The sequence below is a fragment of the Eulemur rufifrons genome, chromosome 10, assembly GCF_041146395.1.
Source record: "Eulemur rufifrons isolate Redbay chromosome 10, OSU_ERuf_1, whole genome shotgun sequence".
NCBI lineage: Eukaryota > Metazoa > Chordata > Mammalia > Primates > Lemuridae > Eulemur > Eulemur rufifrons.
Window position 1 is genome coordinate 17,076,368 of NC_090992.1, and position 27,027 is coordinate 17,103,394.

Consider the following 27,027-nt stretch of genomic DNA (forward strand, 5'->3'; position numbering starts at 1 on the left):
AGCAAACACTTAACAGATAGTATCAACATTATTGCTGCTATTATTATGGATGTTGTGGACATCTTTATTGGCAGATCTTGGCAAGCCCACTTCAAAGCAATACCCTTTACCAGTCTAGCTCATTAGAGGGGAGTAGAGCGTTCACGGGAGAACCTGTAACATTCCATTTAGGTTTTCTCAAAGGAGGGATGATTGCATCCTCCTCCTCCCTGATTTCTGGAGTTTCCTAGAGCCCCCGGGCAAATCAGAGCAGCACACAGCTGGGAGAGAAAGACAAGTTCAGCCATGACAGGGGGGAACCAGTGAAAGGAGCTTCATCTAAAAGTGACAGGGTACTGAGGAGGAGGTCTGAGGACAGCCTGAGGCCCTGAGCTGGGGAAGAGGCTTAGGGATGCTTCTCTCAACCTGCACGGGCCTACTGGGCCATTCAGTGTGTGTTCTTCCAGGACCAAGTCCACAAAGAGAAGCCATCTACGCATATTCTAATAGAGCTGGAATACATTCCTGGGACCTCGGAGAGGGTTTTAGGGCCTGGTCATCCACAGTAGGCCCAGACTCCCAGTGCCAATCGGCAGTCACCCAGCAAGACCAAGAAGAACCAGTGTTGCTTTGACGTGTGAGCCAGAGAGGAGAACAGGCACCTGAAGGACAGCCCCAAGGATCTGCAATGTTCTAAGTTTCATTCCTCGCTGCCCTGCCTGCCTAAGCCGTGAGCTCCCCACCCCTGCCCTTCATCCACACGCTGCCAGAACCCCTCTGTGCCCGTCATCCCCCTGCCAGCTGTGCAGATATTTCTCGCAGGGTCCAGCCACAGTATTTACACTCAGCTGCTCTTCAGGAAAGGGGTCTGCCTACTTTGGCTGTGTCCACCTATGTGAATTCGATATAGGCGCTGTTGGAGATTGCTCTTTCTTCCAGTCTTGGCGCTCTAGCCATTGGATACCCACATTTGTAGGTACAAGTCAGGGCATCTCTGGGTCCACTTAGAATAGACATCCTGTTGCCTTGGTGTCTGATGACTCAACAAGAGTCTCCTTCTTGAGCACCATTAAGAAGAGAACCGCCTTGCTTACCTAGACTTAGGGAGAAGCCAACCTGCTTTGAGACAGGCATGAATGGGCCAGTCTACCAAGAGGGTCTGCCTGACCCAAGGAGTCTGGGTCCCCTTCTGTGTTGAGGGTAAGAGGAGGGCTTCCAAGAGTACCCCAGGAAGGTTGACATGCTGGGAGGCTGCAATGGCACTTACTGCAGATGCCTGATTTTGCAATTATGTGATACATGCTCACAGATAATATTGTTGCATTAGAGCCAATTACATGGTGTTATGGACACACAACACGCAGATTACACCCAGAGCCAGGAAAGCACAGAGTGATAAAGCGATGGCCTAATCGGAGGAGACAGAGGGAAATGTCAGCCTTATTAAGGTTGCCAGGGTGGCTTGGCTGCAGCTGGACATCGTTCCTCTGGATCAAAGATGGCTATCTGGAGTGACGCAAGGGGAGCCACATGTTCACACTCTACAGGGAACCACAGAGGCCTGTGGGCAGAAGCCAAGTTGGAGCCCTCCGGGGTGGTTACAGCCACCACTGTTGAGTACTGGCTACCATTTCAGAGCTTAGGCCTGTTCCTTAGTGGGAGAACACCATGCCCTCCACCAAAGAGGCCTTCGATCCCAGTTGTAGCAAGACAGCATCTTATATACAGCCCTCTACACTTAGGTAAAGGCTCTGTTCTTAGCTTTTTCCCTAGTTCAGTGGTTTTCAAGCATGAGCTTGCATGAGACTCCTTTGGAGGGCTCATTAAACACGCAAGGATGGGACCCACCCCAGGGTTTCTGAGTTTCTGACTCAGTAGATCTGGGTGGGGCCTGAGAATAGGCACTTCTGGACAAGTTCCAAGGTGCTGCCACTGCTGCTCTGGGGACCACACTTTGAGAACTAAGTTCCTTCCACACTCAACCGAAGGTGGATTCACCTGCCCTGTCTCTTGAACAGGGCCTTCTCCAGGCTCTGATTCCATCATGGCTTTGCCGGTTCCAGAAGCATTGGGACCAGTCTTCTAGATGGGAGTTAGACTGCCTGCTTTTGAATCTCGGCTCCCTTAACTGCCACTGGGGGGGGAGGGCTTCCTGAGGGTGTTTTTTGGTTTTGTTTTTAAGTTTTAAAGCCTCTGACCTGACCCCTCTTCTTACTAAGCAGTTATGTGACTTGCCCAGCATGTTACACTTAATCACTGGCAAGGCAGCACTGGGATGGTCCAGTTCTAGAGCAGCCAAGGGCCAACAAAGGGTTTCTTTTTCTATAAAAAGCCAGATAGTAAATATTTTAAGCTTTGCAGGCCATATGCTCTCTGCTGCAACTACTCAGCCATTGTAATTCGAAAGCAGCCATGGACAATACAGAAATGAGTGGGTAAAACCTTTTTTACAAGAACAGGCTGCATTAGCTGCAATGTGGCCTGTGGGCAGTTGTCTGCCAACCCCTGACGCTGACCATTATGTGAATCCTCGTGCATTAGTCATCACTGGGGAGCCCTTGTCTTGCCTCCCAACCCTGGTATTTAGCTGACAAAGATGATGTGCCAAACTCTTTCAGGGTACCAAGGTTCTATTTGGGCACTATGGAAACAATAGTAATTTCACTCATCCCTAGTGGCCTGGAAAAAAAAAATACCCCTTTTCTAGCGCTCACACTTGAGAGAGAATGGGGTCCACAGGTAGGAGTAGCATTGTCCCAATGGATCATTTTAATATGGAAAATGATTCCTTTTCGTGAGGCATGTATGCTCCAATAATGGCACAGCTGGAGGACAGCTGGACACTACACAGGTCAGAGTGAGACTCGATATAAACGCAGTATTTATAGTGGGGCAAGGACTTGACAGGAGAGACATGGGAGGTAGGTAGACCGTCTTTTAAATCGCATGGGGAGGGAGGGGCTTTATTTCTAGTTGATACTGAAATCCCCATTCAGTAGCTTGTGCTGGTATGAAAAGGGGGAGGCCAGGACAGTTCTGAAACGTATAGAATTAACTTGACCCTGAACTTGAGCTTGACACTTGATGGAAAGTGCTGAATTGTGAGTATTTACTTAGGGAAAAACCTCTAACCACTACCTGGGTAATTTGGAGGGGAAAGCACATTTTCTGAAAGTATCTCCAAAGGAGCAGAGCAGTGAGGTGGAAGCTACACTGTGGGACAATAGCTCCCCAGGAGATGGAGGTAAGATGAGGCTGACAAGGTCACCATAGCTTAGCACGGGCCAGCAATCCAACTTGGGCAGCAGGAGGGTCCTGTTATCAGACCCAGCCTTGTGTTTTTCTGTTGGTTAATCTTCAAGGAGGTGCATAGCACAAGAGGCACCAGGAGGCTTATGCAGATGTTTCTGCCTTTGGGTGCTGGGTTGGAGATGACAAACTAGACCCAAAAGTCGGAGGCAGTGGGCATTGGGGGCAGGGGGTGGTAAAGAAAGAACAATGAGTCCTAAATCCACTAGGAGCTCATGTGGTTCCCTTCCTCGGGCTACTTTTCTTAGCCTCAAATTGCTCGTCTCTAAAATGGGGGTAATAATTCCGACCTCAGGGTGCTACAAGTATCCAATGAGATATGAAACTGGGTTGTCAGCTGTAAAGGACTAAACACACACAAGCTATGAGAGCAGTAGCTAGGGACCACTGGCTGTTGGCGTGAGCCAGGCCGTGTGCTCAGTGCTGTGTGTGCCTTGTTCCAAAGGCTGGATGACAGCCCCCCGGAGATGTCCACGCTCTCATCCCAGACACCTGTGAATGCTACCTTGTATGGCAACAGAGACTTTGCTGATGTGACTAAGTTAAGGGTCCTGAGGTGGGGTGGCTTGTCCTGGACTGTTGAGGTAAGCTCTAAATGTAGTCTCAAGGCTCATCATAGAGGGAGGCAGGTCGCAGTGAGTAGCAGGAGATTGGACAACAGAAGCAAGAGACTGGAGTGATGCGAGGAGGGGCCCATGAGCCAAGGGACATGAAAGCCACAAAAGGCAAGGAAACGAATCCTCCCCCTGGAGCCCCTGAAAGATACGTAGCCCTGTGAACTGGTTATAGACTTCTGACCTCCAAGTTGTCAGAGAATAAACGTGTGTTGCTTTAAGCCACTAAATCTGCCGTCATCTGTTACAGCAGCCGTAGGAAAGGAACACAGGCCTCGTACCTGGAGTCAGGCTCGCTTGGATTCAAACCTTGGCGCCACCAGTTGGTTCATTCACAAGACGGAGATGATAACAAAGGTCCCTGCCTCGTGGGGTAATTGGAGGAATTAAATGAGATGGCACAACGTAGTGCCTTAGCCCAGGGCCTGTCTGCCGTGCAGTCAGCTCTCAGTTAATGCTGGCGATTATTAGTAACATCTCATTTAATCACCACTAAAGCTCTGCGCGAGCAGTGCTGTTATTATCCCCACGTTACAAAAGAGGAAACTTAATGAGATTAAGAAACTTACCCATCATTGCAGAGGCTGTAAGTGGCAGAGCCGGAATCTAAACCAGGTCGGTGCCTGCAGGGCCCACTCTTGCAACTCTGCTGCCTGGGGGTTAGAGCAACGATTTCTCCATCGAAAGCCAGCTACTTGGGCGGGGGCACGAGAACCAGAGCGAGCACAGTGCTGTGTGCGTGGGCAAAAGCTGCCAAGACGAGAAATCAAATCAATCTGTGTTTATTAGGGAAACAAAAACCATAGCTGCCGTAGAGATCAGCGTCCGAGCGGTCACCAGCCCCCTGACAGCCCTGGACAGGCCAGCCCCAAGCAGCCAATCATGAGAGTCTGGATACTATGTTTAGTCATTTGGGTTCTGGAATAATTGCTATTATCGTAAATGTTTTATAGCTCTCATTACGACTCACATTTAAATATCAGTGTAGTAATACATTAATAAGTCATTGCTGCCGGACTGCTGCCGGATGCAGTTATGGTTGAAGCCCTGCGTATAACTGTACCTTGCAGTCAGCTGAATTAGAGCTGGACTGTGAAGCCCACCTGGAGTTGGGCTGGGCATGGTCCGAAGGAAGACCCTTCTCTGCAAAGGCTTCTTGCTCATTGCCTTTGCGAGATAAGGAGGGTGCTCAGATTTTTTTGTCTGATGACCAGTCCTCAAGCCTACGTTGGTACCCCCCGAGTCTGGAGCCCAGAACTCTGAGATGGATAGAAGGGGAAACGAAAGCATCACTTTTGCCCTGGAAGCATTTCTATCCAGTGCAGAAGGTGGGGGGCATAGACCTCACCCCCAGGAAGCTCTCTGACGAGGTGCAGAGCCTGTTCTGATGGGAGTGACAAGTCCTTCATGTTGTCTGATGAGGGTTTCTGAAAGCTTTCTGGATGGACAGAGACAGGATGGATGTTCCCCCCCGCCCACACACACACACAGAAAAGCCACATGAAACAAAACAGCTGAGTAGGTTCAATTTCATAAAATGCCAAATACCTACCTCGGTGCATTAGTAAAGCTACAAAGCAGGCAGACACAGTCAATGTAAATTTGAGCTGTTCATTCCTCTTTACCGCACTGTATGCCTGACATAGTGCCGCACACATGGTAGGTGCACAATAAATACGGGACGGAGGGAGAAAAAAGAATTAGGTCCTGTGCCTTTGTGTAAGCAGACGTCCTCCTGGCCTTATGGGCCAAACAAATGATGATTGGCCCGGTGTAGGGGTGGGGAGGTTGAGGAATCGTCTGGGGTGAGGGAAACGTGATCACTGGAGTCCCACTGTGGACGGGGGCCTGGAGAAGGAATCTGTGCAGGGTCCCTTGGGTGGGGTGAGCATGGGGACCACCGTGTGCTGGGTGAAGCTGTTTCTGTTTCCATGGGGGTTGGAGTCTGGGGGAATAGAAGAGACCAGGACAGCACTAGATCCCCTCCACCGAGGTCACTAAAATGCAGCCTCCATTTATTGAGCACGTGCTACGTGCTACATCTAAGCCTTTTACCAGCCTACGAGGGAGGCACCGTTACCCGCTTTGTTCCACGGAGGAAGAACCTGTGGCTTAGAGATGCTGCTAACTTGCCCAAGGCCACACACACAACTAGGGAATAGTAAGACTTGATTTGAACCATGTGTGGACCGGGTCGTGGGGCTGTAGTGATAATGCAAGATAGGAAACACCCTCCCTTTGCAGAGCTTATGCTGCAGCGGACACGTGAAGGGGAAGATAATGCCAAGGGCAGAGAAGTCTGCTTAACTGATGAAGGCTTCCAAAGAAAGGCCCCTTCCTGGGCCAGTGGGGGCCAGTGGAGACCCAGGAGAGGACAAGAGGAATTGGGTTGTTGAGATGGGGTATGCCCGATGTGGCCCTGGGAGGAGCAGAGGAAAGGGACAGGAAGGATTGTACCCAGTGAGGCAGGTGTGGGGTCAGAGAGCTGAGCCCTAGACCCAACTTTCCCACGTGGTGTTGTCTCTCCATCTGGGTCATCACTGAACCAACTGACCCGAAAGGCCCTCCTGCTCCATAGCGTTTCCAGCTCTGCAGACGCTCCCTTGGCTGCCATGACAGGTCCCTGCAGAAGAGTCAGCCCGGGTTGTACTTGCCTATAGCCTGAGTTCATTCTTCAGCATCCTTATTGCATTCTGGCTCATTTATGAAGCTCACACCTTTCTCCTTGTTGTTCCCTGTACAAAAGTACCCGTCAGTGCCCACATAGCACTGTAGGAGTTCTGCCGTGGTCGTGGAGATGCACGGGAGAGAGGAGACGTAGTCCCTGTCCTTACAGACTGGCTTGAGATAAGATGTGCTCGAAGAGTCAGAAGATGCCAAGGCAATACAGAATAACCTGTCCAAGTAGCATTGTGCGTGAGACAATATATGTGATGGTCAGGGCACGGAGATTGTGGCGAGAGAATGCTGGGTTCAAGTCCCATCTCCGGAGTGTAGCCGCTGTGGTCCTTGGGAAAGTTACTTTACCTCTCTGTAGCTCAGCCTTCTCACGCATCATACAGGGACAACACCTTTGTAGACATGCATGTTACCAAGCAAAATCACTGTATCTGTTTCCTTCTCTTTAAACTGAGGACAGCAATATGTAATTGGCATCAGAGGTGTAAGAATTAGAGATATTATAATGAAGCACTCAGCACATGGTAGGATTTCGGGAAGCGATATTCTTACTCGAGGTGGGTAAGCAAGTCCGGAGAGGGCAGCAGAGAGGAGGAGGGCCCCACTGGATGCTCTTGTCGTCTGGAGACCTGACAGTTGTCTTCGGCTGCCCCACTGGCCGGCCACTGCTGTTGACTTGCGGTGTCTCTTGCAGTCACATGCACCCTTCCCCTACCTTCTACAAGCATCCTGATGCCTCCTCCACACTCCCCATGCTGCTCCCCGGCTGACTGTATCCCTGTGTTCCCTGTCTCCACAGCACTCTCAACAACAACAACATCAGCCGCATCCTGGTCACCAGCTTCAACCACATGCCGAAGATCCGCACTCTGTGAGTAAAAGGTCCTTGTTCCTTCCCCCGCCTTCTCCCCATCTTACACACCCAAAGTGCAGTGCTCTAAGCTACTTGTAAAATGTACCGTGCTCAGACTTGGCCAACAGCTCCTGTATTCGAACGCCTCCTCCTTCTGCAAGTGAGGGCAGACGCGGGGAAGGGTCACGGTGCCGTCTGTGGTTCTGAACCACCATTCTGCATCGGACGGATTCATTTCTCTTCACCCGGGACTGTGGGAATTCTCCCTGTATTGTGTGTTCGTGTTTTCCATCTTGATGGGAGAGACTACTAGTTTTGCGCTGTCAGAGAACAGATAGAACCATGACTTAATGATTTGCCATTTGCTTAGCTAATGCCAGGGACCATTGGCAGTTCTGTCACGTTGCCAGTGGTTACATGGTGTCGCCCTGGGAACGGTGCAGGACAGGGAGCACCAGGCCGTCCCTCCTTCTCTCCTTCCCACCCAGCCCCCGCCCACCTGCTGTCTGGGTGATACTCTGATGTTAGCATGCAGTGATTCTGATACTTGGTTCTTTATCAGGAATGTCTTGGGTGGGCTTAAGCCTCCCAGGGCGTGTACTCAGGAAGCAAATCTCCCCATGACACCAAGCACCAAGAGCAGTTCTAGTGCCCTTGTGACCTGGGGAACTCCCCTCTATTCTCAACTAGAAACTTCTCTGTCAGTTTCTCTGCACATGGGCTCTGGTGGCCTTTCCAAAGACACTTAAACTTGATGCTTGGCTTGTGCTAGTGGAACCTCAGTGGCGTTTGCATCACAGCAGTTGGGGAAAGCCAGGTCCAAGGATGTTCAGCAAGTACTTTTGGGGCCAAGGCAAAAGGCTAAAATTCCTGTGGGGCCGTTCATTAGCTCTGTGTCCTCCATTCCATCTTCTATAAATAGGGGTGGTGGTGAGGATCAGATGAAATTAGAAACATAAATTGCCTGGCATGTGGTAGGCAATACAGAATATTGATTGCTATATCTTTGTTATTATCTTTGTTATTATTCACACTGTTTATCCAGAAATCTGGACTGAAAGTTCCAAGTGACCAGCTATCTGTGCCCCCTAAGCGAAGACGCAGAATACATAAGATTTGAAAATCCTTAGAGCAGTAGTTCCCAAAGTAGGGTCCCTAGGCCAGCAGCATCACCTGGAACTTGTTAGAAAAGCAAGATTTCAGGCCCCACTCCAGATCTATGGAGTCAGAATCTCTGGAAGTGGACACGAGCAATCTGTTTTTAACAAGCTTTCCAGGAGATTCTGAAGCTCATACAGTCTGAAAACCACTGCATTTATGAGGAAGCGACCAAAGAGGCAATTTCGAAGGAGGCGACACAGAGCACCCCAGGAAGGACCCAGAGTGTGGAGTCAGGCAGACCTGAGTTTACATGTGAGCTCTGCCACCGGCTTTGGCGAGTCTCTCTGCTCTGTGCTTCAAGGAAAGTGAGTTAGCAAACGCTTACCTCAAAGTGGTGACACTGAAGTGCACTCTAACATGTACTGTGCCTGGCACATGGTGTGTGCATAACCAACACTAGTTATTATAAAGAATAATAATAATCCGAGCCCAGTTTCCACCTTTGCTTCCCAAATTCTTCCTTAGATCCATCATGTGATAGCGTAACTCGGCCAAGAAAAATCTATTCTTTCTTTTCCCTCTTAAAATGAGATGATGCAGTCATGGAATTTTAAGGAGATGCTGTATGGTCTTCAAAGACTTCTTCAAAGGTCCCAGCAAAGCACAAATGAGCTGGGGAAAGAGTGTGGCCCGGGGCTTGTGGGCACAATGCAGAAAGTGGGGGTGCCAGGCCTGCAGTATCCCCAACAAGTGGGTTGCATAGAAGAAAAATGCCTCTCCCCTGCCGACATCCACAGCCCAGGTCTGTGGGCTGTTCTGTGATTTGTCCTTCCTCCCCTCTTTGCCGTTTTCAGTTCAGGAGCAGCAATACCAGAAGCTGGGCTGGTTCCATGGGAGTTGGGGGACAGGGTTAGGCCTGGATCTTGGGTGCTTTGTGTGGTGTGCACTGGGGAAGGGGAAGAGAGCGTGAGGGTTTTTTCTCCTTGTTTCTGTTGTCATTCTTCTCTGCCGTCCTGCACATTCATCTGATGAGTTCGGATCAATCAATCAATCTCGTCTGTTCGCCTTGCTCCCTGCCTGCTGCCATTTTCTCTTTAGTTTAATTTCAGAGATGGCTCTGTACAGAACTCCCTGGAGACCTGAGCTGACTAATCCCCCTTCACTGTAATTAAAGTGTGTGTTGGGGTGGGGGGGAGGGGGACGGCTGGTGGTGGTGGAGAAGGAGGGAAGAGGAGAGAGGAAGGAAGTCATAAATGGGATTTCTAAAGGAAAGCTTTTATATTGAATTCAGAAAGCCACATTTTATAGAAAATGAACACTGACCCTCTCTAAAAGGATTTGCTGGAAATTTAATTTAGCGTCTGTGGCTAAAAGGCACCTTTTAAAAATTGGCATTTGTATTCATTCACCTTATGTTCTGTAAAGGTGGTTTCAACCACATGGCATATGATGTGTCCACCAGCAAAAGATCACAGAACAACATGCAGGAACCACCCAGCCACCTCGAGTGCTTTGGTATCTAATTAAGAAACCGTGGCCTGGTACAGGCAGGACCATGGGTTGGTAAGAGACTGAAATCTAGAGCTAGTTTCTTCTAGCTTATAATAATCCTAGTAATAGCAAACGTTTCTTCAGTGTTCTACCGTGTGCCAGGCCTTGTGCTAAGCACTTCCATACATCATTTCAGTGCTCACGACAACCCTAGGAAGGAGGCACCACTAATATCCCCATTTTACAGATGAGAACACTGAGGCCCAGAGTTAAAGTGCTGCCCAAAGTCAGAAAGCACAGAGCCAGTGTCAGACTTGAGCAGTTTTCCTTCATAGCCTGAGCCCACACCATTCAGCATGACCAAAGGCAGAGGAGCAGGTGCCAGGTGGTACAAGGGAGGGGAGACGGGAGCTTCTGCACAGCCCAGGAGCCCATGCGGGCCACCCTCACTTGTGTCACTGCCGTCACACCTCACCAAAAGTATTGAAAGTAATTAAAATAATGTTCCTTCTCACTCAAGAGGATTGGAACTCCTCCTGGCAGTGCCCACGCTTTATTAATAATTTCATGCTCACCGTGACTACTTTTCTTTCAATATTAGTATTTGGGATGGTATTGCTCAGCTTGATCTCCCAGACATGTGAAAGGCGAGAATCCATAAAATTTCAAGAGGAGGAAATGGAGCTTGGGCGCTGCCCTGGGTTCCACTGCCTTGGGCTTTTGACAAGAGTGCTCCTGTGGCCCCAAGTCAGTTTGGGTCCCCTCTTTTGCATGGTGCTCTTGGGAGGGGAAAAATTCCTGTGAAGATGGACAAAGGGACAAGCACCATCTGTAACAAGGTTAAAAAGAGAGGTAGCTTGGGGCCAGCCGACCAGTACCGAGAAAGAACCAACCTGATACAATCTTCCAAAAGGGAAACCTCTGACCTTTTTATTATCCTGGAAACTAATCAGCTCAGTAAAGATCTGACTTGCCTAAACGTCATTTTTGTCATTCCACTGATCTCTTACCCTTGATTGGCACTGGCGGGGATTTGTTTGCATTGATCAGTGACCCGCCTCGTGCACCTACGCTCCTTGGCTCACGGTGAATCCCTGTTGCCCCAGTTTCCAGGCCTCACTGCCAGCGAGGGCAGCCACCTTCCAAACAACAGCCAAACTCTCATGAAAAAGTTCTGCTTCTCGTGGCACACAAAGGAGCTGTACCCCAGCCTGCGTACGCCACTGCAGCCCGCCCTGTGCTCCACTGTGTCCCACGGACACGCCCGCTGTTGCTGTGTCCCTGGGCAGCATGTATACCCAGTGGAAGCCACCTGGCCATGGGATCCCCTCCTTTCCTTCCTGCTTTTAGGAAATAGTAACCAGCCAAACATGAGCTGTCACGCCTCCTCCCTGTTCCTGGCAGAAAGTGGTCTTGCTTGTTGAACAAACAGGTCTTGCTTTCCCTTCTAGAACTGAGGTCCCTCCCACCAGCTGAAGATTTGGGTCCCCCCACCCCTTCCCACCTATCCCACTTTTTTCTAAATTCCAGGCCCAGAGAAGGCCATGTGTGCTTCCGCTCAGGGGGTCTGAGCTTAGAAATTCAAAGGGGAGAGTCTCTTGGGACCCATATACTCACTGTACCGTGGGCCTAGGGGCCTATGAAAATGTGTGCAACCTACTGTAAGATACAAAAAGAAAATTACATCAAATTGTGTGTTATGTGGGATATGGGCTCCTTTACTGTGTCTGATGGGACGGGATCTGGGGCCCCTGAAGCAGCCAACGTGTCCAGCGGCCTGGCCCGCGTGGGTTTGGGCCCGCAGCAGCAGGAGTGAGTTTGCACTTGGCCGGCGCTTGGCAGTGTTGACCTTACGCTAAGTGGAGCGTGGTCAAGAGCCCTTCAGCTCTCTCCAGAGCCGCTCCTCTGGGCTGACACTCAGTGTTAACTGGCTTGATGCAGAGTACTTGAAAGTCCCAGGGTACGGCTGGCTGATTAGCATGTCTAGAATCGGGCATTTAAAATTTCCATCAGAAACCCAAGCATATGATAAGGTGGTATGACTGAAACCCACGGCTAACAACCTGGGGATGTAGGGAGGGTGGAAATGGGAAACCCTGACAGACCTTGGGGAAAACCTTTAGAAGCCCCTGGACATGCTTGGTTTGGCTCCCAGGGAGTGGAAAGGAAGTTCAAGTCATTTAACCAGACGGGATTCCCCTCAGAAGTGAGACATGCACAGCCCCCCGGGGGTTCTTTATTCACTCAAGGGCAGAAAATTGATCTGGAATCACAGCTACTAGAAGAGGAAAGCCAGAGAGCCCTGAAACTGGTTAAAAAATCTTTTCAGAGTTACCCAAATCAGCCAGACCACACCAGATGCACCTGAACTTGGGGAGGAGAGGAGGGCCACTGTGGATTGCAAGGGTCAGGAGGGGACAACACCCTATTTCAGTAGGAGAACGGAGAGAAGGCTCACCCTTCCGTCTGCGCCCTGCTTGGCCCCGCTGGTGTGCACCGTGGTGTTGGTTTTAGGCCCAGCGTACAGTGGGTTCATTAACGGAAACTTAGGGAGGAAATGAAGGAGGACGGCCAACAGGTGAAGGCAACGGGACATCTCAGCCACAGTGCCGCCCCAGCCTGGGGCGCTGAGATTGACAAGCGTGTTTCACGCCAGCCGTAACTCATGCTAGCTAAAGTACTGACATTTGCAAATGAATGGCCCCTTTGTAAATTTGACTGGAATAAGGATTGTCACCGTAGTAGTATCACTCTCCCTCTCCTGTGTGCTGAGGCTTACTTAAGTGGGAAGGAAAAGGGTGGAATTGCCATTAAGAAATGGGCAGTCGCTCAGAACCCTGGGAGCGCCCTTTGGGTGTGGCCTGGCGGGTGTCACACTGGGGAAAGGGGCAACCGAGCCTTGGCCTACTCTGGCTGGCCGGCGGGAGCCTCACCACTTCATCTGTGACAGCGTCTTCCCTCTGCCTCTCCCGTTCCCAGGCGCCTCCACTCCAACCACCTGCACTGCGACTGCCACCTGGCCTGGCTTTCAGATTGGCTGCGACAGCGGCGGACAATTGGCCAGTTCACACTCTGCATGGCTCCCGTGCACCTGCGGGGCTTCAACGTGGCGGACGTGCAGAAGAAGGAGTACGTGTGCCCAGGTGAGGTGCCCTACCTGCTCTCCCCTGCTGTGCTGTGACTCAGCACCCAGGAGCTGTCCCCGCCCTCCCCCTGGTCTTGAACACACCCCGTAGCCCAGAGCTTGTTGTGGAAGGAACCCCATAGGTTGTCCCCAGTACTCGGTAGTCACTTAAAGAACTCAGGTGTGCCTCAAAAGGTTTAAAGACAGAAGCTCTGATCATCTGTTAAAGGAAAATGCTAAAGGAACTCGTGAATCACCTTCTGAGCCCCGTAATCTAATGACGCAAAGAGACCTAATGTTTGTTCAGCCATACTTGATACGGAAACAGATATAATGGAGATCTTCTAGCATTTTCTGAGCACGATCCTGTGTGTGTTGCCGTAGAAATCAGGAGACAGGATGACGTAGGCTGTGGCATCAGCCTGCTTGGCAGGAAATGCCAGCCCTGCCCCGTACTCGTGCGTGACTTTGGCAAGTTGCCTGAGTCCGCAAAATGGAAATAATCATAGTACATAAGTCAGAGGACCGGTGGGAGGATTGAGTGAAATAATGCACATAAAGCGCTTAGCATAATACATAACACTTGGTAAAAGCTAAATCAGTGGAGCTTAATTATTGCAGTTTAGTGGGCCCACAAAATGTGCTGAGCTAACGTAAGAGTTTGATCTGTGGGTGATTGAAGTGAAATAGAAGCACAGGTTGCTACGTAGCACGGAAGACAGAAAGGTGCAGACACGTGACTGAAGGCAGCTCGGAGCTCCAGGGATGGGCGGTGGCCGCCTGACCCAAGAAAATCTCCCCAGGGGATGTAGCTTTCACACAGGGTCCTAAATTTTGTTTGCTTGTTTGATTTTACTTTTCATTGACATTTTCTACTTCCATCAACTTTTCCCTTTTTTGGTGGCAAAGAAGTAGAGCTAAGCCCTTGATTCCCTAAAAAAAAAAAAGAAAGAAAGAAAGAAGAAGGAAATCAGTTGAGTTTCCCAAAGAGATGTTTCAATTTCCAGGAACCCCATCCTGGAATGGGGGCCCAGTGGCCTCTGAAGGCTGAGCCTGGGAGCTGCGTGCAGGAGGGAACAGGACAAGAGGGAGATTAGCATTGTAGGGTCCCACTGAGGGTTTATTAAGCCCAGCATGTGCTGCCGGCTTCGGTACGGCCAGGAGCACAGACTGGGCCTCTTCTGCTCTGAGGCTGCATTTGTAATACACAGGAATTTTTCCTGAATTCAACTTCCTCTTGCTCTCTGCTGCTTCCTCCTGTCATGGTATTGCTTCATCATGTTATTTATTATCAAAAAATATTTTAACGTGTCTCGCGCGGTACCTCTATAACTTCCTGGAAACACCCACTGAGAAATCACTTCCCATCAAACACGTATAATAAAACTGTTTATCACACAGGCCCCCAATTCAAATATAGTGACTATAATTACAGTAATTATTAGGCAAAGGGTGCAATATCGGCATAAGTGCCAGTGAAAGAAATAATTATAGAGTGCGGGAGTCATCCAAGAGCTAGTGAGAAAAACTAATTAGAGAGAATGTTAAAACACATCATTATAGGTGGGAGCCAAGTTCAATGCGGTGCGCAGCCAGGAACACCACTCCTTCAGGAAAGCCCTGTCCTGTCAAAGGAGCGGCACGGCGTTGCCTACCCAACAGCAGTCAGGTTCCAAAGCCAGGGGAGAAAGGCTGCCCCTCCTAAGTCCTGGAAAAGATTAGGCCCCCAATCTCCTTCCTTGGAAAGGGCTACTCTGGCAGACAGGTTCATATTAATAGTTGCACACAAGCGTGTTCATCTCCATCTCTGTTTAGAGCAGTTCAGCCCATTGCTTGCGATGGACCTCGTAGCTTCTGAGTATGCAGCCAGGTGTCTTTCAAGGACATGAGAATTTAGTCCGAAGGCTCCAGACATCATTATGCTGTGAACCTCCATCCGCTCCCTTGTGGTATGAATTTAGGGTAGTGACATGTTGGGACCCTGATGCTTGGGGGATTCTCTAAGTGCTCCCTGGTTTAACAAGAATGCTGTGAGGGGTCACTTTCTGAAAAGGCCACGGTTAGCTATAATGCTCTGGGGGCCTGGGTGCATTGAACATCTGTGACAAATGACCCACCACCATCGTTAGTGAGGCGCGGGAGGAACACACCCTCCAAAAACCACTGCTACCTCTTGAACGATTGCTAAAGTCACTTTGGGAGACTGAGCAAAGGTGTCAGAGGGTGCAGCGTGGGGGAAGGCTCGGTCCGTAAGCCCGCAGTGGGAACGCCCGAGGTCGGTCCCTGAGGCCCTGCAGAGGGAGGTTAAAGAGATGGACCCATTCACGGACTGGCCGGCCCCCGCGCACTGCCACGGATGGGGCAGGTCCGCCCTGACACCAGCGCCTGGTGAGACATCTGAAGGAGGCTGTTTTGTGTAGACCTGATTGTGGCTGTTAGAAGCTGCAAAACCACACATGCTCCTCATTCAAGCTGTGGCCCTGATAACTCACAGGAGGAGAAGTTCAGTCAAGAAGGGAAGGCAAGAACTTCTCTTAAAAAACAGAAGCCACCCGCTCAGGAGAAAGAGAGGCACTGGACACCAATTAAGCCGTTCCTCGTGTAGCTTCATTACCAGCGGTCCCTGTCGGGGCAGCGTAAGAGAAGCTCTCTGGGCCCTTAAATGGTATCGAAAAATTCACCAAACGCATGACTGCAGAGACAGGAGAGAGCTTTATCTCGCTCAGCCTGTGAGGGCCCTGCCTGCCCAAGTCCCTGATATCTCTCTTTGAATTAAACCCAGCTGTCTAGAGCGCAGGCTCTGCACCCCGGAAGCTCTGGGTATGGGTTCCTTATCGTGCCAGCTAACCCAGAAGTGTGCTAGCGGCGCACTTTGGCGAAATCGTCTCCTCTGTCAACTAACTGTACCCTTCCAGTCAAAGCCATTTATTTTCTTCCTCTGGGTAGACAATTGGGAATTTTTCACAAGGGTTGGGGAATATATCTTTATATTTTTATTAACATCTTTTTCATATGACTTGACTACTTGGCTTCCATCAGCTCTAGCTAAAAGGATTTCAGTGAAGTTTTCTTGTTTCAAAAGGAAAGCTAGGCCCTAGGGCTAGAAGAGTCGGTGGTCTGTGCTTCTTGCTGCGTGGACCAGACCAGAACTTGGTCACAGTTCATGATAACAGACCAGAGAAAAAATTCACGTCATGTTAGTTGCAAATTGTTGGGGGTTTTTCCCCATCCTCATCTAAAGTGTTATTTTGGGGTTTAAACTCTAGGATTTATCTTTCATGTGTTAATTTCCTGGTACCTCAATCTGAGCGAGTTCCTACCAGTCACAATTTGTAATTCAAGGTTATTAGTTAAATATTTGACCTCCTGAATCCATTATCTCTTTCCTTCGAATGTCTTTGAACCTATTGGTAAGTCTATCTGTTTCACACTTATCTGCCCTTGACCTTCAATGTGAGAGATCTTTTCACAAAGACATTAATCTTGCCCTGTGCTAATAAGGGGCCACGTCTTACACTTTTTCAGGCACTCCAGGGCCTAGAACAATGCTTGATCCCAACAGTCTCTCAATAAACACTTCATTTATTATTAAAAATGAAATATGCTTATCTTCTTGGAAATGAGAAACTTTCCCTTTTTTTCTTTCTTTTTTTAAAATTTGGGACTAGTTACTAAGTATAAAGATAATTAAGGTAAGCCATGACTAGCCACCCATCTCCTTAGGAGGTTTTAATTAAAATACCATAATTGGACATTGCAGGAATGAGATTATTAGGTTTATTTAGCCATTCCCAAAATTATCATGCCTCTGGTATTTAAATCACGTTCATTTATATTCTCATCATAATTGCTCGAGTCCCATTGTCATTGCAGTCTGTTGTTGGCTTTTGAAAGGCCAGAGGCCAGGAGGGATGCTTAATTTGAATACTGGAATTAATTTATTTCCATATATTCACAAGGCCATTGGAGTACTGGATTCTGTACACTTGCACGCCATCGGGTGAGGTTTTTTTGTTGTCATTTAAACTTTCAAAAGATTCTGTAAATTTTTTTATATTGTTTTCAATTGACACGTAATAATTGAACATATTTTTGGAATACAGTGTGATGTTTTGATAAATGTGTGCATTGTATAAAAATCAAATTAGGGTATTTAGCATCCCTTTTATCTCGTACATGTATCATTTCTTTGTGGTGAGAACATTCAGAATCCTCTCTTCTAGCTATTTTGAAATATATAATACATTATTGTTCATCATAGTTATGCTCCTATGTAATTGAGTCCCAGAGCTTATTCCTCCTGTCTAATTGTAACTTTGTACCTGTTGATCAATATCTCTCCATTTCTTCCTCCCCACTACCCTTCTCGGCCCCTGGGAACCACCATTTTACTCTCCAGTTCTATGAGGTCAATTTTTTTAGATTCCACATAGGAGTGAGATCATGCAGTATTTGTCTTTCTGTGCCTGGCTTGTTTCACTTAACATAATGTCCTCCAGGTTCATCCATGTTGCCACAAATGACAGGATTTCCTTCTTCTTTATGGCTGACTGATATTCCATCGTGTGTACATACCACATTTTCTTTATCCATTCATCTGTTGATAGGCGCTTAGGTTGATCCCGTATCTTGGCTATTGTGAATAGTGCTACGATAAACATGAGAGTGTAGACACCTCTTCAACATACTGATTTCATTTCCTTTAACTATATATACCCAGCTGTGGAATTGTTGGATCGTACGGTAGTTCTATTTCTAACTGTATGAGGAACCTCCGTGTAGTTGTCCACGATGGCTGTACTAATTTACATTCCCATAGTACATAGGAGTTCTCCTTTCTCCACATCCACACCAGCATTTGTTATTTTTTGGCTTTTCAGCAGTAGCCATTCCGACTGGGGTGAAGTGATAGCTTATTGCATTTGATAATAAAAACAGAAAGACAGAAACACACTCTAACACAAGAGTATCCAGTCATCTCTAATGTAGCTTATACAATCCGTGTTTTGGCCTCTGAACCTGTTCTTCCTACGTCCTGAGGTTCCAAGGCTCTGATGCTTTTCAGCTTCATGGCAATAAAGAGAGGCATTTGGGGTATCTTTTTGGCAGAGGAGGCAGAAAGAAGAGCACTGGACCACACGTTAGAACATTGTTCACTAGCTCTAGGATCTTAGGCACTTTGCTTAACCTCCTTATTCTTAAATTTCCTCACCTTATTCTAATGGGAATAAGAATAATAGAACCTAAATCATAGGTTTTATGAGGATCAAATGAGATAACTAGTACATGCTAGTTGCTGTGTTTACTAGTTGCTGTTATGAGAATGGTGATTATTCTTAGTTTGGCCGCCATGTCCTTGGGCAGGCTACTCTCCTCTCTCAGGGCTTCTATTTCCTTGTGTCTCCATGGGCCCGTCGGTCTGAAGTTTGGTGATCTTTGCCCCACTCACCTGGGCAGACAAATTGGGGCCTTTTGCTTTCTGCATGATGGTCATCCCCATTTTGCCAGTTAGGAAGAGAACAAGGATGAGACGGCTGTTAGGCAGGAGCCCTGGTCACTGCTCCATCTTTCTTGTCTCTGAGAACTTGAGGGGGAGTTACGCAGCTGGCAGACGTGGGATTGGTGGTACAGCACCCACGCTAGCGACCACAGGGCCTTTGCCTGTGAGAGGCCTGGCTGGGGACCTCCCTGCCCCTCACGTGCCAAGTGTCCCCTGGGCTGGGGGTGGCAACACCGCTGATGTCCAGTGATGAAGAGGGAACAGCCTCCCTTCCCCCAAGCTCTGCTCTGTCCTCCTCCACGTTACCAGGCCACGGTCCTGGGAGTCTCAGGAAACATCTGAGAGTCTCGTCTCATTCTAGTTTCCGCCCTGTTTGGCACAGAAGTAGCTTCGGCTTCGGGTTGAGATTCCAGAGCTCAAGTGGTGATCAAGATGGGCCCCCAGAGGGGAGACACACGGTTGGGCCACATCCCCATCACCCTCTTCTGGAGGAGAACGTCCTTCCCCCTCGGTGGAGCAGCATTTTAGAATCACTGAAAGAGTTCCATGAGCAGATAGCCTGGGCACTTATTTAAAAATGGAGAAATGAAGAGCAAATCCACATGCACTCTTAAGCTGGTAATAGAACATCTTAAAAGTACATTACAGGGTTCTACAGGCCCGTCCATCACTGTGCTCTCAGTTAAGGCCACCTTCTTTGCCAGTAGACAGGCTCACTCAAGGACAGTGTGGATTGGTGAGACCCCCCCATGAGAACACGTTACACAAGAGGGTCACACATGTGCATGCAGGCAGGTGCACATCTAGATATCACCTGTCATCAGAGATATGTAGAGAGATTCCTCCTACCCCTATATGAAAACCCTGTTCCCATTCCTCCCTGCCTCCCAGCTTATAGCTATGTAATTTGCTGGGTAAAAATGTATGTGTTTCCTTATTTGTCCTCCTTGGGAATTCCCTTCCTCTGCCTCCCCCAACACGTGTGGACAGGAGAGGCTGGGCGGGGGACACCTGCTGATAGAGCTCAGCAGAGTGCTCGGACACCCTGACCTGCGCAGGTGAGGTAGGCTCACAGGGGCCCCAGGTGACGGGGCAGGTGGCTTTTGCTGGCACTGAGAGCTGTGATGGTAAGAAGAGAGCTTCAGGCAGGAGAATCCCATCTCCCCATCCTACATCCGATCCTGCCTCCCCGAGTCCAGGGAACTCAGAACTCGGGGAGCCTCCCTGCGGGTCACCTCCATGGCTTCTGCCGGGCTTCTGCACCAATTTCCTTCACATGCTCGTCTTCTCATTCATCCAAGGTATACTTACAAGTCCCGTTTTGTGTCGAGCCCTGCCTTGGGCACTGAGATACAACAGTGATTAGGACAGGAAAAGTCACTGCCATTATAGAATTTACATTCCAGCCTCAGTATGTCCAGAGACAGAGCAAAAGGGAGGGACTTCTGCCGCGCAGCTCTCGGAGGTCCACAGGGAAGTGGGCCTGGTCCATCAACATGGGTCAGAGGAGAATGTCTCTAGGGAAAAGGAACCCATCTTTCAACCCCATTGTAAACCTAAAGTGTTTTGTTCAAACCAAAAGGTAATGTCCTCACCATGTGTGAATGCCTGGCTGGCCCAGGGTGCTAGCAGAGGCTATAATTACCATTGTTTCTCTCTGCGTAATTAAAGGTGCTGTTAGTGACCTGGTTAAGGAATCTTTTTCAAAGGCTTTTTTGCCTTGACAGCATCCCTTGAAATCTAGCACACACTGCCAACAGAATCAGAGCCACCCTGTGAAAGACCCAGCCAGTTCCCAGGGGGGACTTGAGGCTACAACCTGGGTCTGGTTTAGAGCAGAATTAATTTCAACATAGTAGTCAGAGGGTACCTTTGAAAAAACTCCATGTCAGAACTTCCGTTGCCACTAGAAGCCCTTGAATATGATATCTTTCCTTCCCCTTTTCCAGTACACCCCATCCAAGCAGTATTTAACAGATCAAAAGAGGGACGGCCATCCGATCCCTCTGCCTGAACAGATGGAAACGCAAGAGCTCAGAGTCCTGTCCCTGACGTTTCCCAGACAGGGAGGTGTCCCAGGTGTGGCGATGCTCCCTGTCTTTCTCAGTGCACTCTCCCCTTGATGTGGAAGGCCAGGCTTGGCAGTTTGCTTTGGGGAGCACCATCTGCACTTCAAAAGCCCTGACATCTGAGGCCAACTGCTCCCAGCCTCCCTCAGATGTGGGTGCTGGGAAGGGAGCCTTTTTGCTGCAGATGCTGTTTGCTGCCTGCAAAGAGAGATGAAGCAGAGGAGGGAAGGATGTCGTTAGGCCTCTTCACGCCCTGTGCTTCCACTCTGAAGAACAGGAGCAACTGATCTTTAGTCCCAGAAAGAACTTCAGAAATCATACAATCCAGACTCCTTTTTCACTGACATGGTAACAGAAAAGCACAGAAAGGGGTGCTGTGACTTGCCAAAGGTCTTGCAGATAACCAGTGGCAAAGCAGACCCAACAATAATGATAACAGCAACTAACATTGCTAAGCTCTTAGCCTGTGCCATGCATTCTTCCAAATGCCTTTCATGCATTTAATGCATTGACTTGCTTTGCCTTCACCAGAATACCAGGTTATGAAATAAGGATTTTTCCTCATTTTACAGATGGGGGAAACTGAGGCACAGGGAAATAAGGATGAAATGATAGAACCAAGATTCAAATAGAGGCAGCAGGACTCCAGAGCGACGCTCTCTGCCACGCCAGCCTCTCGTTCCTGAGCGGAGCCTCATGCGGGCTGTCTGGTGTTCCACTCCCTCAGAACTGCGAAGGCTTTCCCAGTTTGGAACAAAGCTGGAATCACCTCTCTGTCTAGGAGAATGTTCCAGCTGGGATTTTAGTGGAAGTCGTTATCTCTCTGGCACTTTCCATGGTCTCCATTAGATCCACTAGCGTGACACTGGCGACTTTGAAGTCCTTATCCCCTGGACAGGAGTATTTTCTCAAACATCCCAGCTAAGAGGCTGTCTTTGAGTTTTTGTTTTGTGTGTACGTAAGTGAGGTCAAGGGAAGTGAGAATCTTTTGTCTTTGGGCTGGCACTTTCTAGGAAGGTGACATTCTGAGTTAAGCCAGCGGCATCAATTGGGGCCCTTACAGAAGGCTCGCTCCTGGGGGTTGTGGGGACTATTAGACATGGAGCACGGGACCCTCCTCTATGCCTCAGTGTCCAAATGAGGACTTGGCCCAGGCAGGGTGGATTCCTCTGATTCAACCGCTGTAGATAGACCCACTGGGGCTTCCCAGACTCTGTTACTCCAGTGAATAGGGCCAAACTAAAAATCATCTCTTCCCTGCACATGTTTTTCATGTCTTATGTTTAATCCACATCCAAGAGCCCCCATCTAGTGGTCCCACATCCGACCAGCAAGAGGATCTGCAGAGGTGGTCTGAGTGTGGTCTCAGCCCTGGCTCTTTGCTGTGGGAGGGGGTGTGGAAGGACTTTGCAATGACCCCTGCTGGCTGCGTCCCACAGGTGATGGGCCCTGGGAGGGCCATTGGGTTGGGTTTCCCTTTTGGACCGTAACATCTGCATTTGAAAAAGTAACCACGTGTTCGAGATTCTTCCCTCACTTTGAGGTAGTAGTCAATAGCATGAAATGTCTTTAAAATGTTTGCTTTTACTTCTTGTATTCAAGATTTGGTGAGAGCACCAGAGAAAGTGATTAAGATTCTGGGTGACTTGTTGACTCTTGAGTTAAGTTACTAATGGATGTGTTTATCTGTGTTTGGCTTTCTAAATAAGCTTAATAAGTACCATTTGCTTGGGTTTCTATCACTTTGCTATAAATTCACAGCGGTTCTCACCTCAACCAAAATCAAGAGCTGATCCCAAATATGCAGTAACTTATTTGCCCTTTTTTGTCTAATGAGATTGGTTTTATTTGCATGTTCCTTGGACATAAAAGCCATTTGGAAATGCCCCAAGTCTCGCTTCTGATGGCTGTATTGACACTTCGACAACATTGATGCCCCAGATGGGGAATTTCTGCCACGTTTTCCCCTCCCGCCTGGTTTTGAAAGGTCTAAAGCTGTGTGTACACTTAGCATCCAATTGCCAGATAAAAGCCAAAGCCCCCAGGGGGCACCTGAGGGAGCAGTCCCAGTGCGTGCTCTTTGGACTCCAGTGACGTGTTTTCCTACACGATTGACTGTGAGGGCTCCTCTTTCTCTGCAAGACTAGGACGATGAGATAACAGAGCAGGCAGAGCCGTCCAGAAACAGTGATGTCAGGTCAGAATCTCTCCCCTTTGCTGAATATGGAGCCAGTGGCACCTATGTCTCCCAGGTGAGGGGACATGTCGGTGGTGATGATTTTTCGGGTAGCTTATCAGGTCATGCTGCATCCTTTGGACGCTGGGTAAGGGGGCAAAAGCCTGGCGGCTCCCGACATTGACATGAATTGACCGCTGTGCCCTGGCCCCACAGGCCCCCACTCGGAGCCCCCGTCCTGCAATGCCAACTCCATCTCCTGCCCCTCGCCCTGCACCTGCAGCAACAACGTCGTGGACTGTCGAGGGAAGGGCTTGACGGAGATCCCTGCCAACTTGCCAGAGGGCATCGTCGAAATGTAAGTGCCACCCCTCCATCCGTGGTGACTTCATCTCTCTCTACCCCAGCCGATCACCCGCTAGGCTGTCAGCACGTTGGCTGTTGGGGCTGACCATTAAAAACCTATCCTTCCAGGCGTGCCTGGGTATGATAGCTCAGTGGTCAAGATCATGGCCTCAAGAACAAAGTCTGCAAGCTCCAGCCCGTGGGCCAAATACACCGCCCACCAATTTTCACAGATAAAGTTTTATTGGAAGACCTCCACGCCCATCGTGTGTGTCCTGTCTGTGGCTGCTCTGGCGTGGCAGCAATGAGTAGATGCAGCAAAGGACTGTGTGGCCCACTAGGCCTACAGTATGTTCTCTCTGGCCCTTTTTAGTGAATTAGCCAGTCCCTGCCTTAGAGCCACGCTGTGTTTATATCCTGGCTCTGCCATCTACCAGCTGTGTGACTTCAGGTGGCATGATGTCTCCTTCATCTTTAGTTTTCTCACCTGTACTATTGTGAGGATTATGGCATTACACCTCGATGGGTCCTTGTGAAAACGAAAGGAAACACCCGTGGGAAGCGCTTAGTGCAGTCCGCAGCGTGTGGCAAGTGCTCTGTGCCGTGGTGGTCGTGGTGAGTCGAATGATGAGCTGATTTCATGGCTCCCACCATCTGAGAAGGGGACAAGTTCCTAACCATTTCAGATCTGACTTTTGTCCTCTAGATCTTTAGGTAAAGAGATGAGATTGTGCGTGTCTATGCGTATGTACAGCTGTCAAAGATTTTAGTAAAATTTGTCCACATAGCTCAATCTTTTCCATTCTTCCCTCGTACATTAGGAAATGGCCAGTGCCTCATTCTGGAATGAGTAGAGGGTCAGCCAGCATTGACCTCCAGATCACTCTTCAAATGACAGCAATTGTTTTCATCTTCTCTCTTCACCTGTAGATGGCTCCACTAAAAACATCATTATGTGGAACCTTCTACTGAAAACTTCGTTAGAGAAAATAAAACATCCAGAGTTCCCCTATCTCTCTGCTTCATCATCATCCTCCTCCGCTCTCCTCTCCACTCCTCCTCCTCCTCCACTTCTCCTCCTATTCCTTCCACTCCTCCTCCTCCCCCTCCTCGTGCCCTTCTGTTCCCAACTGATTCTGATAGATACCCACTGACTCTAACGTTCAGTTGTGTATTCATTCAGCAAATAGCTATTGTGAGCCCACTGTGTCCCAGTTACCGTTCTGTGCCTAGAAAGACAGGAATGAACAAAATAGACAAATTTCTGCCTTTATGATACTTGCATTCTAGAGGTCGGGGGAATAAATAATTAGCAAAGTAAAGTAAAGTAGAGACTATATTAGAAGGTGGTAGGTTCCATGGAGAAAAATGAAGCAAGGGAAGGACTTGCGTGAGAGAAGAAAGAAGTGCCCATGTGGAGGAAGAGTATTGTAGGGAGAGGGACTAGCATGTGCAAAGGCCCTGAGGCAGGAGTGTGCCTGGTGTACCAGAAGGCCGGTGAGGCTGGAGTGGAGTAAATCAACGGGACCATACCAGGGGATGAGGTCCGGGAGGTAACAAGGGGCCAGATCCTAGAGCACTGTAAGCAGTTTGGTTTTGCACTGATTGAGATGGGAGGAAACATGTGACTTAATCACAGTGGAGTCTTAGTTTCTTCTTTCTTCACCTCCTTTGCCAACTTTTCTCTGATTCCCTTTAGAACTTTCTTCCCCAGCCCCAGTGGACACAGTCCATGCCTCCATGCCATTGCTGGAGGCAAGAGCTGGCCAATAAAGAGTCCTTTTTGCCTGCCGTCCACACCCTCTGTGGTCTTCATCCATCTGTGCTCATAGTCCTTAGTCGTCTTTTCCATGAGCACCAGCAATTCGTTCCCCTGGTGTCTTGCTGTGACTCTCCTTCAGTCCCCTTGGTCTGTTGCTCTAGCTTTGCAGAGCTCTCTCCATGGATCCGCTTAGACTGCACCCAGCCTCCTGCTGCTCCCTTGCTTCCCTCCCTCCCTCTGCCATTTTTCCTCTTCCCTTTCTGCACTGTGTCCGCCCATCGTTTCCTCCCTCCCTTGGTGCATTTCCCCTCTCCCTGCCCTACCACGGTCTTCCCACTTCACCTCCCACCCGTCTCTTTCTCCACCCAGCTAACCCTCTGCTGGCTTCGCAGGAGCCCTCCCCTCCCCTCTCCGTCCACGCCAGGGTGGGGCTTTGGGCCTCCCACCCTGCATGTCCTAGACAGAATCCCTGCCGGCCCTTACCTCATTTCAGATTCCCTTAGGTCCTTGCTTGCTTTCTCTGCCTACCTCGTTCTTTTCTCCCTCCATCTGCCAGGTTTTATCTTTTCTCTTTGGCAGCCTCAGACCTTCCCTTGGCCGGGTTCCAAACCACTGTCTGATGAAAGAGGTCAGTCCATGTAGCCAGGTTGTATCCAGTGATCCCCAACCCCAGCCCTGATTCTGGAGCCCCAGGTCTGCCCACCCCCATCACATCCTATACCCCCGGCTCGGGCCTCATGGGTCCACAGCTCAGCTCTCTGGGAGAGAGAAAGTTCAGATATCCACATCAGAGGTGCACCAGGCCTCTGTGCAGGTCAGCCCATACCTGGACGTTTGGGCTCACACCTGGACGTTTTATTTTAAAAGCAACAACAGCAAGCTAGAATGTAACTGGTAAAAGACTCTCTGATTATTACCAAGTGTTTCTTGACATGGTAAAGGTAAAACGAGAAAAACAAGAACATTGTGATGTTTTTCCATTGAGCAAAAATATTCAATTTAAAAGAATGTCCTTTAGTTTATAAAATGATAGCCACTGAAGGCAGTTATGTCTATGTATGTGTTATAGGCATGTAATTAAATATGTAATTGTTATATGATTATAAATTTATGTGTACTCTATGATATTATATAACACACACAGAGATTGCTATCATTGGCAAAATAAAAGGTCTGTAACCACCTACCCTATGAAATCCAAAAGTCTGGGAATGACCATCCTAGCTAGAATGTTTTCAGAAATAAGCAGCCACGAACAGCAACCAGGCAGTTAAGAGTGTAGACTACGGATTCAGGCGGACTCGCATCTAGCCCTGGCCCTGCTTGTAGCACTGGCAAACTTTTCTGAGCCTTGGTTTCCCCAGCTGAAAAATGCAGAGGCTGCTGGTGCCTCCGTAATGGTTCTTACAAAGTTAGATGAAGGTATGAAGTAAAGTGCTTAGCATTGCATCTAGCAAAAATGGTATATTATGTCAGCAAACGTTGTTGTTATGTTACAACGATGACTACTACAACTGTTACCACCACTTTTATTAGGGATAGTGACGATGGTTAGAAACCATGTCCTAGGAGCTGGAGCTACCTACACAAAAGATTTTTCCAAAAGATAGGTCAGTTCTGGGAAGGGTTGTGGTCGAGAGACAAGGTTCTAGGACGAGGCTAGCCACTTGCATTGTGACTGGAACCCAGAAGGAGCTCATCTTCATGCAAATGTATTCAGACATGGAAATAAGGCTGCCCTGCTTATTGGGCACCCACGGTCTAGCAGATGGATTGCCCAGGACTCGTCTTGCTGCGCTTGCCTCATTCTCCTCTGTGATGAAATGAAGCTGAGAAATGGAAGTAGATGAGGCGAGCTCTGGTTGGGGAGGGTAGTTTGAGAGGTGACATGTAAGAGAGGACTTGGGGGCAAGGCAGAACCTGCTTGTTCCAAAGGGCAGCAGGCCTATGTCTGGGAACCTGTGTGTTGGCCTAGAAGTCTTTAAAGCAGCTAAAATGCCTCCTCTTAGCAGGAAGAGAGGTCAC

At 48.9% G+C, this 27,027-nt stretch overlaps 1 protein-coding gene across 2 annotated transcripts in view; it reads left to right on the top strand.

The window, feature by feature from the left end:
- Positions 1-27,027, top strand: part of SLIT3 (slit guidance ligand 3) — a 576,436-nt gene that overhangs the window by 433,131 nt on the left and 116,278 nt on the right. For both annotated transcript variants that reach the window (XM_069483860.1, XM_069483859.1), the window contains exons 7-9: positions 7,381-7,452; positions 13,006-13,169; positions 23,112-23,253. In XM_069483860.1, the coding sequence (XP_069339961.1) occupies positions 7,381-7,452; positions 13,006-13,169; positions 23,112-23,253 (378 nt within the window). The remainder of the gene's footprint in view (positions 1-7,380; positions 7,453-13,005; positions 13,170-23,111; positions 23,254-27,027) is intronic.